Source organism: Camelina sativa, chromosome 17, assembly GCF_000633955.1.
Source record: "Camelina sativa cultivar DH55 chromosome 17, Cs, whole genome shotgun sequence".
NCBI classification, from domain to species: Eukaryota; Viridiplantae; Streptophyta; class Magnoliopsida; order Brassicales; family Brassicaceae; genus Camelina; species Camelina sativa.
The window spans coordinates 24880407-24891339 of record NC_025701.1 but is presented as its reverse complement, the minus strand read 5'-3'; the positions used below and the strand labels follow the sequence as shown (position 1 = coordinate 24891339).

The 10933-nt window shown below is 34.3% G+C and overlaps 2 protein-coding genes and 2 pseudogenes across 3 annotated transcripts; 2 read left to right on the top strand and 2 right to left on the bottom strand.

Annotated features, from left to right (window-relative positions):
• Positions 917 to 2471, top strand: LOC109124741 (gamma-glutamylcyclotransferase 2-3-like). Its single transcript, XM_010480755.2, has 8 exons — positions 917 to 1138; positions 1250 to 1326; positions 1410 to 1463; positions 1557 to 1613; positions 1689 to 1726; positions 1805 to 1876; positions 1961 to 2040; positions 2151 to 2471. Exons 1-8 carry the CDS (start codon positions 1030 to 1032, stop codon positions 2249 to 2251), a joined length of 588 nt encoding a protein of 195 aa, XP_010479057.1. The 5' UTR covers positions 917 to 1029; the 3' UTR covers positions 2252 to 2471.
• Positions 2515 to 5198, bottom strand: LOC104757963 (annotated as a pseudogene).
• LOC104757961 lies at positions 6697 to 8387 on the top strand. Of its 2 annotated transcripts, none has more exons than XM_010480754.1 (6): positions 6697 to 7047; positions 7137 to 7254; positions 7338 to 7546; positions 7655 to 7682; positions 7889 to 7997; positions 8092 to 8387. In XM_010480754.1, exons 1-6 carry the CDS (start codon positions 6775 to 6777, stop codon positions 8171 to 8173), a joined length of 819 nt encoding a protein of 272 aa, XP_010479056.1. In that variant the 5' UTR covers positions 6697 to 6774; the 3' UTR covers positions 8174 to 8387. The 2 variants fall into 2 exon arrangements, with proteins under 2 accessions (XP_010479056.1, XP_010479055.1); XM_010480753.2 differs by having other exon boundaries at positions 7335 to 7546; positions 8092 to 8355.
• On the bottom strand, positions 8489 to 9038 carry LOC104757962 (annotated as a pseudogene).

The following is a 10933-nucleotide window of genomic DNA, read 5'->3' as shown; positions in this document are numbered from 1 at the left end:
TTGGATATGATATACTATTAAATAAAGAGATTTGTTTTTGTGATGTAAACTTGTTAAATTGGAAACATGTTCTACTAATGGGGTCACTTGTCTTTGTCTTCTCCTACTGGATCTCACTATCTTCTCTTTCTCTCACCATTTGTAGTAGAGGCTTGCAACTAATACCCTGTATCGAAATTTCCAAAACAAAATTATACTGAGATTCCTCTAAAATCGATAAACAAACCAAACCAAATCCAACCATATATATTCGTACAGAGTGATTATAAATATGCGACACCAAACCGATATATATATATATATTGCAAAATTTTCTGGTACCATATATTAGTTGAACGTTCGTAACCGTCTAAGCACCTTGACGACTTCACCGGCTTATTATATACTCCCTCTGTTTCATAATAAGTGTCATTTTGACACTTTACACACAAATTAAGAAAACATATTTAAATATCTCTTATACCTTTAAAATTGATATTGACTCTTGATATTCTTCAATGAATATGAGGTTAAAGTTGGAAATTTATGTTTAATATTACATTGAAAATCTAAAATGACACTTAATTTGAAACAAAAAAAATCAGGCCAAAATGACACTCTTTGTGAAACAGAGGGAGTATATATGAAGGCGGGCTTCGCTATTTTTTTTTATTTTGCTGCAATAATTAGTAACATTCTTTAACATTTAAAAATTCAGCTTGATGTTGCCTATATAACAGTTTTTTTTTTTTTTTGTTGAATATAATTTTTACCTTGAACGTTTGGGAAACTTGAATATAACATTTAACATTTAATACATAAAAAAAAAACTTGAACGTTTGGCCCCAATAAGCCGAAGTCATAACGCCTAATTTGTATGGTAAAATCATCAAAATTCTAGAGATTAGGGTCGAATCTGGATATTAAAGAAAATAGAGGGGGTGTGTTCTAAAACCAGTTACGCATGTGAAACATGTTGTAACTGGATCACTTGTCTCTCTCCTTCTCCAATCCGATCGAACCTCATTTTTCTCAGTCTCACCGGTAAAAATGGCCATGTGGGTATTCGGGTACGGATCTCTTATCTGGAAAACGGGTTTCCCTTTCGACGAAAGCCTCCCTGGTTTCATCAAAGGCTATCGCCGTGTCTTTCACCAAGGTCTCTCTCTCTCTCTCTCTCTCTCTCTTTATCTATACGTATCTTTATCAGACAATCTTGATTATAATCTTAATTAGTTATAGTAATTAGTAATGTTAATACGCAATTTAGGTAGTACTGATCATAGAGGAACTCCGGATTTCCCGGGAAGAACAGTGACATTAGAAGCTGCTGATGGAGAAATCTGTGTAAGTCTTATGATCTTTATAACATCAAATCCAATTCTCTTATTTTTTGTTTATAAATTAGCTTATGATTTTTGATTACACAGTGGGGAGTTGCTTATAAGATAACCAAAGATGAAGATAAAAGAGATGCTTTAACAGTAAGTGGATTTGATTCTCTTTTCTTTTGTTGTAATCATGACCAAAAAAAAAGCAATTGTATTCCGTTTGTAATCTTTTGGGATTCTTGTCAGCATTTGGAAGTGAGGGAGAAGCAGTATGATCAGAAAGAGTATCTTGATTTCTTCACTGTAAGTGCTTCTAACTTCATAAAATGGTCTTCTGGTCTTCTTTTGGGGTGTGACAATTAAGCGTACTTGTTGCAGGACTCAAATTCAGATCCGGCTGTAACAGGAGTAATGGTGTAAGAAACGCATACGATTACATCACGTCGGTATGTATATCTAAACAAGTAACAACGTATCTTCTTTATTTTGCTCAGATACATAGCTTCCCCTGACAAGAAGAGCAACAACAACTACTTAGGACCAGCTCCTCTTGAAGATATTGCCAAGTAGGTGGTTTTGTTATAAGGTTCTTCCTGTTATTTATAAAATAAAAAATTGCATTTGATATTTGTTTCTTGTTTTTGTTGCAGACAGATAGTTAAAGCTGAAGGGCCTTCAGGGCCAAACAGAGACTATCTCTTCAACCTCGAAAAGGCTCTCTCTCAACTCGGTAAAATAACTTTTTTCAGATCACTCAGAAATATTCAGTTTCAGATTATAAAGTACCAACCCTGGTTTTGTGTTCTTTGGGGTTTAAACCCTGATTGTTTTACCAATCAGGGTTTAAAGATAAACATGTCACAGATCTTGCAAACCAAGTCAGGAGCATTCTTTCAGAGACCCAGGAGTTGTCAGTTGATGCTACCGCCAACAATATCTAGATTCCCCCAGTTTCTTTTTGATTGATCCGAAAAGAACAAACCCAATTGATACGAGATGCATTTAGCATCGTAATTCAATGTGTTATCACTATCATTCAACTCTCTTCTTTTTCATATTTGATTACATCGTGGAATGGGTATAAAGATCATTCAGTGATCCGGTATACGATTCCCACTTAGTTATCACTGTCACTAAAAGTTTGACATATTACCTGCTTAATATTCATCTTAATCTTAATCTTTCACACCAAAAAAAAAGAAAATATTCATCTTAATCTTTAGTTATCCTTTCTATCCAATTCGTCTCCAAAATCCATTTCACAGTCATACTAATGGTTAAAGGCTAAAGGAACAAAATGTCATTCACAGATACAAACAAACCCAAGTTACAGTTGATTAAAGATTCCTTGCTGTCTGACACTGAGTCGAGATAATCGTTAAATCATTCGCTTTCTTCTCCACCATCATCCTCTGCAAAAAAAAAAAAAGCCACGGATCATCAGTTTTAAAACTTGATCAGTTGGTCATTTAGATGAGAGATCAAGATTCTCACCGCTGTTTGAATCTTCTTCTTCGCTTTGGCTTCCTTCAGTTTCTTCATAACCTTCCTCTTCTTCTTCGCTTTGGCTTCCTTCAGTTTCTTCATTACCTTCCTCTTCTTCTTCGCTACCCTCAGCATCTTCTGGTTCATCACTCTCAGTCTCACTCTCACTATCCACTGTAAATTTTGGCTTGGGAGGTGGTGCAAAACTTGTGGTAGATCTTTTCCTCGAACTTGATACGATGTTGCTTGTATCGAGACCCTCAAGCTCTTTTGATATAGTTTTCCTATTTTTCACTTCTTTGATCTCTGTCATAGTAAAGCCAGAGAGTTTATTTAGAGTATGTCTACTTATAAACTATTTCATCCAAGCTTCCGACAGACCACAAACATCAGTCAGCATGCTTATTCACGTTAAGATCAGTTGAACTAAGAATCAGTTCGTAAAAACTACTGACCTCAATAAATAAAATGGAAGATAAACGTTTTGTTTAAAGCAAAAGAAATCATTCCCAGCGTCACACTACCTTTCTCTGAAGGATCTGACGACAGCCCCTCTTGGCAAGTATCTGCTCAAGTTCTTCCATTAGAGTGGCCTCACGGTTCTCTTCAGTAGCCTGCTTGGCTTTCTTGTAAATGCTAGGAGGAACCCTGCCAAGAAAAAACAATAAAGTGACTGGAGTATGAATAAACACCGAACTTATTAAGAATGTACCAAGTTTGATAGACACCTCATCCCACAAGATTTGATGACTGATTTAAGATGCTCAACACGCTTTCCATAAACAGTAGTTACAGTCTCCTTTGTCTGCTGTTGAACAACATAAATACAGAAACCAAATGGGTAAGCTGTACAAGGTATTAATGTGATTCGAGATAAAAAAATCACAACTAAGATGTTATACCTTAAAAGGTTTTTCACTATCTCCAGCATCACTCTCAGTCTCCGAGTCCGTTTCTGTATGCTTTGCCCTCTTTCTCCCAGATACATGTTTGCCATTTTCACTTTTCCGTTTTCCCATCATCTCTGGTTTTGATAATCTTCTTTTTCGGGGCATTGTCTTCTTTACAGCTACTTCGTCGCTCTCCATATCCCCCTCACTCTCAGTCTCAGTCTCAGTCTCAGCATCTGAATCAGAATTTTCTTCACTACTTACTTGCTCAGATTGTGTGCTCTTCACATTTTTCCTTAGATCTTTCCCAGTAGACTCAGTCGAACGTTTAGGAACATCAGGAATTGCTAGTACCTAATTAACCAATAAAAGAATCAAAAGACTTGCCTCCCACTATACTCAAGAGATTACATAATAAATTTCAAGTACTCACCTCATCCAATTCGTTGTTAATGAACTTCTTGAAGGGATCAAGAGACAGCTTCTCTAATTTAAGATCTTCCTCTAAAAGTCGACGAAGTGAACCCATCGTAATTGTCCTGAAAAATAAAGAAAGCCATTACTAAACAGAAAAGTCCATCTTCTTAAGCCATGAAAGAGGAAACATTTTTAACCATAATTCCTTAATTGCAATCATTAAACTTACTCTGCATTAGCCTTAACATACGAAGTTCTTTCTCGGAGGACTCTCCTAATATCACTCTCCAGGGATTCTTTATTTCCCTTGTCCTTCATATCTTTAGCCACCATCTTGGATTTGTTCTCTCCAGTCATAAGTCCCCTCTCAGTGGAACCTTCCATTTCCTCATAAACACCAGTATCGTCCCTTACATCATTCATTTCCCCGTTTTCTTCAGACAGTTTCCTCTCAGTTTCTTGAGAATTCTCGGAAGCATCACCATTACCAGCTTCTTCTAAGCACTGCCATCAAGAAAGAAACATTAGTATTTCTTATGTGACATGAGAATTCAAATGGTTACATGACAAAGTATGAAGAGAAAGGCCACCTTAACCATATTCACTTTAACAAAGGTCTTATGATCATCCAGAGCAAACTTCTCCAATCCCATGTATTCCTCTAGAATTCTCCGAACACTCACGAATGTGAAGGAGCTACAAAATAAAATAAATAAACTGCAAATATGATTCTACTATTCAAACATCATCTGACGATACAAACCCTAATCGAACCAGGAAATGTATATATCATCAATGCCTAGAAAAACAATCGAACGTAATCAATCGCACACAGAGAATTCACGACTATAGAGTATAGAGGTTAGAGACGAAGAGATTGAGAGACTACTCTGCTTTGTTTCTGAGGTAGGTTACTCGAGACCGCATAGCTTCCAGAATCTTCGACTCTAACGCTGTTGTTGCATCAACGTCCTTTGAATTACTCTTACCGTAATTCGGATTCATCTCCGCCGTCCTCATAGCCGTAATCGCCGAGTCGCCAGACATTTCTCGCTGCTTAAGCCAAGTGTAAACGGAAGTGAGCGATGACGATGTCCTCGTTGATGAGAAAATAAAATGAGAAAGCCTTAAAAAACCTAGCGAAAAAACGGCAAGGAGTTGTTTTCTTTGTTTATCTGAAAACGACAAAACGTCGGTCTCCATTTCTCACAAAACGGCACACATTTTACAGAATAGTAGAAATCTGAAATACTTAATAGTAGAAATCACAATATATTTTGGTATTTGTTAAGTTTTTGGTTATTATTTAGTTCAAAGACAAATAGCTATTTTGGCGCCTTAAAGAAAAAAAAACAGTGGAAGAAATCTTTTTCGTCGAATTTATATATTTTATCATCAAGAATTGAAACCGAAAAATTTGATGATATTGTGAAATTTAATTGTGTAAGCATAATTTCCATGATAGAATAACTGAAGTAACGATTAAATGAAATGTGTTTGAATCATTAACTGTTTAGTTTGAACCGAATAGGCAGGAATTATAAAATCTAACAAGTTTGTGGATGGATCCTACAAGAAAACTAACAATTAGAAACATGATAAGTTATGTTCGCTACTAAACGATGAGGCGCCAACCTTCAACGATGAAATCTCTTGTTTGAACGATAATTAGTGTCGATAAGCGAGATGTAGCATTTTTTACATACTGCTCAGATCTGATGAAGATAGTGTTTTTTAACGAGTGGCCAACCATTTTTATTGAGCGATAAGGGAATTTTTTTTCTTTACCTTTGGTTTCTTGTTGCCTAGATTTTAAAGCAGATAATTTGGCGCGAAAAGTTCACACCGAACTGTATTATATCATATATATATATAAACAATATTTCTCAAAATTTGCTCATTTAACCTAAATAATTAATGTTGTTGACAAACAAAAATCTTGATGTTTAGAGTTCCGTTAATATCAAGATACATCATCAAAAAAATCCATTATATCTGATATTCTAATAGAGATTTATGTTTTATATTATTCATCCATCTATTTTGAAAAACTATAAAATCCTACTATAATTATGAACGACTTTTAAAAAGATGTAAAATTAAAAGTGAGTTATATATGTTTGTAAAGTGTAAAATTTGTGTGTAAAATGATAAAAGAAATTATATATATAACATGAACCAAGCAAATATAATATGTAACTTATAGATGCATAAAAAGATGTTGGTATATCATGGAAATTGAGTAACTAAAAAAACATATTAACATACCTTAAAGAAAAAAGAAATTTCCTTGGAATAAAATCTTTAATTCTCTTCCAAATTTCTCAAGTAAACTTTTTGAATTTCTAATTAAAACCATCAAATTTCAGCTCTGAGATATTATTATCTGCAAATGCTAAAGAAATATTGATATCACCACATACTAACCAACTCGTTTGCAAACCATTTAAAAAATTTAAAAAGTATTGAATGTGAATAATATATAAGCTTGCTTGTCGTTTGCGTGAATGTGAATATTATATAAGCTTGCTTGTCGTTTTTAAACACGCAAACGACAAGTAGTCTCTTTGAAAATCTGAAAAAAAAAAGTCAGAGATTATCATCAAATCCAGAATACAAAAAAAAAATCGAGAAAAGAGACGGCGAAGAAGAAGAAGAAGAAGATCAAAACCATGACGAGCCACCACGCGATCGAAGTGACGAAGACAGTTCTAGAAGTAGCGGACGTAGCGTGGACGGCCGTGGAAACCTACCATCACCACCACCACCACAACCATGACGAGAATCACGAGTCAACAGATTCGATCACCGATCCACGAGATCGTGAATTAGAAGCTCTCCGACAAGAGAATCGTCATCTCAGGACCTTGCTTGAAGCGAATCTTAAGCTTTTTGAGTCTCTCGCTGAATCTGCTGCGTTATCATCTCACGATTGCCCTAGCGACGTAAGCATATATCAACAAATACTCAATTTCAAATTCGAATATTTTTTAGGGATTTGTTAATAAATTTGGTTGAAATTTTCTAAATTCAGCTCTATGCTCGACTGGTATCAATGGTTACTTCAAGAGATTTCTTGGCTAGATTAGAGAATCTAAGACAAGCTTTATCTAATGGAACTCAAAATCAGTTTCCATTCAAGGAACCAACAGGTTTGTTTGTTTTTTTTTTTTTATCGAATCTTTCAAGATCGTAAAGTTAGAATTGTGTTAAGGGGTTTATTTGTTTTCAGAAGATGATGTGAAGAGTGTTGAAGTGCTAGTAGAGATGGATCATCAAGAGCCAAGTTGGTGGGTTTTGGTTACTGATGATATGGTTCCTAGTAATGTTGAGGAACAAAGCGCCATCGATAATGAACATTACGTTGTTGTGAATGAAGAGCATGTGGCTGATGCTGTTGCTCACTTCTTGGCTAAATGCATTATGTCTAATCCCAAAGCTAAGGTATTCTATTCGTCTTCTTAGTTTACTTTGAGTATGTATGTAGTTTTGGAATGTTAAACTAGATCAAGTAACTTAAATTTTTACTTGGCTGCTACTTTCCATTTGCAGAATCTCAAACCTGAAGAGCTTCAAAAGCGTAAGTTTACACAGCTTGATATCTCTTTCAGTGTTACATGTAGGGTTTAATTGGTATTTAGTAACCCCGAGTGTGCTACTTTAGTTGTTAGTAATCACAAATGTGGGAAGATTTAGCGGTATGCTAGGGGTTGCTATTTGTCACCAATCTTACCAATAGTTTTCTAGTTTGTTTATGTGGCTTCTCGACTGGCTTAAATTTTGCAGTTCTGGTACAAGAAGTAACAACTCTGAGCAAGGTAGGGAAGGTAGTGGATATATGGCATGCTGGGAAAATGTTCTACACACTGTCTACCTGGGGACTTGCTTTTGGAGGGTATGTTTGATTTCTGCTAATGATCTTGACAAGTTGAAACACAAACACTTTGATTTGAGTTAACTAAGTAGCATCTTTGGCGTTTGCTTTTCAGGTTATACCAAGCTCGTGGTGCGCTGAAGATAGCTGCTAAGGGTGTTCACGCGACCAGCAAGGTTGTTCTTAGGGCTCTCTGAAAGTTATAAGAGGTCTCTATCTAATGCGATGAAAGCGGAGATGATATTCCAACTATCTTTTTGTCTTTCTGTTGGACTCTTTTCTATTCAAGTATTGCTTGTGTAAATTCTGTAAATAGGGTTTGATCAATGTTGTATTTTATATTGACTTCAAACTTCTAAAATTTGTTCTTTGATTCTCATTTATAAGCGCAGACAAGAACTGTTTCTGAAAGACTCTATAAGTACAACTTGGTTTTTAATTCTTGTTTAGAAATGCAAGCACCTACGTAACATCAATCATAACTTGGTCCTCCAGTTGTACTTATGGTCTTGTTATTTTTGATTCCTCACTCGCATAACTGCATGCTAATCTTTAAGAGAGAGGACGAAGCCTGCATATTATCAAGGTTGATTTGGATGCCACCTCCCAGTCCCTTCATCTTAGCTTCAAATTCCTTGAGCTCCTCAAGAGTAAACTCCTCAATGGGCTTATTAAACCTTTCTTCTTCAGCAGATTCAAGCCACTTGTGAAGATCTTCCCCATGTTTCTTCTCAGCTTCAGCTTCTTCGATGATGGAGTCGAGGCGTTTACATATCTTCTTATCTTGCCTAGCTCTGCTGCCTCCACTACTATCGCCCGATGTTTCAAAGCTATCTGATTCTTCGAATTCATTCTTGAACCGTTCTGCAATCAAATCAAAATTCGGTTTCCCGAAGGTATAAGGTTTGTTTCCTGGAGAAAAGACAACAATACCAACCTCGGCGTTGCACAAAGTTGCAAGCTCACTCGCTTTTTGAACAAACCCAGCCTACGTTTCGAGAAGGTTACTTGCTTTGTGTTTGTGTCTTGCACTTCCTCCATCTTAATCTTTCTCCTACCCATTTTTTTTTTAAGTGAAATGGTTTGATGTGGTTGTAATCTATGTTTTTGTAAATAAGAAGAAGATTGATTTTTCTCATGTATTTCTTTATGTATTTATAGTAATCAATGAGGAGAAAGTTGTCATTGGACCTCATCATCATATATGTGTAGTTTTAGGAAATTATTGTTTTTGCATAAATACATTTTCAGTAACTCCATTTTGAAAAGCTTGCATTACCTTATGAGAGCTTTGATTACTTTTTATGTATTCAATCCATATCCATAGATATTAACTATTATTAGTATTATTTTACTATTGGAGCTCTTGTTAATTGGTAGTTTAAATTACCCAAGAGAAATTAGCAAGTTGACAAAAGAAATTTCTTTTTAAAGCAAAACAGTTTACTTTCACCCATACACAATTAAAGTAGTTTGACAAAAATAAATCTTACATAAGAAATTATTACCATATATGTATTATAATAATAAATATCATATTAAATAAAAATAGTAATATTTCTGGATATAATTAATTAGAAACGTCTATTTATATCTCATTTACAGCTCATATATTTTTGACAGCATTACAACTCATATCTTAATTTATATTCAATTAATTTACAATTTTGGGTGTAAATCTCCTATACATATTAATAGAGAAACACTCTCACCAAAAAGCTGAGGTGTCGCACTCACAGAACTTATGTTTTTTTTTTAATAAATAACCTTACTTCTCATTATTATTTCAATAAATATACCATTGAAATATATGAAAAATGTTTATTTCTATTAGTTTTTTAAATTAAAATATTTAATCAACTAACAAAATCTGAATATGTATTTAATTCTCAATTTCATAACCTGTTTAATTATTAAAAGTAAATTACATTTCACAAAAGTTTATAAACCTTTTATTTAATTTTTTGAAATACTGAACTTATTCTCTTATTTTGAAAAAGTCTGATGACAATTCAACTATATTTAAAAAATAATAATTGAATGAATTATCACAATAATTATAAAAATAAATTACATACCACAAACAATTTAAACTTATTCATCTATTTAACTTTTGAAAATGAAAAACTTATTCTCCAGTTAAAAAAAATTGGATAACTATTCAAGTATATTAAAAATAATTATCACAATATAATCTTCAAAATAAATAACATTTTGCAAACAATTTTAAATCTGTTCACCAATTAAATTTTTGAACAACAAAAATTTTATCTCCTATTTAAAAATTCCAATGACTATTTATATATATGTGACTCAGCAATCTTAACATGGTATCCATAGAAGACTAATGTGGCTGGAACTAATAGATTTTTGGTTAACTCAAACTTCCACATCATTAGATATATCACAATGCCAGTTAACCTCCGATGTGGCTTACATATACTAGTAGGAAACAAAAGAATAGAATTCGAGGGTGGTGAAAACAGAACCCATTACGACATACTAATGAAGAGGCTGGAGTCAAGATGACAAACAACAAATCACAAGACAAACAACTATCAGGAACCGGCTGAATTTCTGTTTGTAATAAGGATAAAACTAAATGTCACGCAAATTGTTATCCGTTTTTAATTACAGAGCACTTACAGCAGAAACTGACTTCACAATCTTGGTTACTTGGCTAATGAATGCACTGTAAATGTCTTTGTGAACTTAGAATCTTTCAGCACCCGCACAATTTTGCCCGCTTGACTGAAAAGTGCCCCTTACAGCCACTTGTGCACCCTAAATTGTACAACAGAAGCATTAATTTTATCAAGGGGACACCTCCTTTTTCCAATTATAAACCATAAAAGCACAAAGAGAGTACCATGAGACAGAAAGAACAATTACATGTGAGACATCTGCGTCTTCACATATGATAAATGCATCTTTACCACCAAGCTCGAGAGTGACAG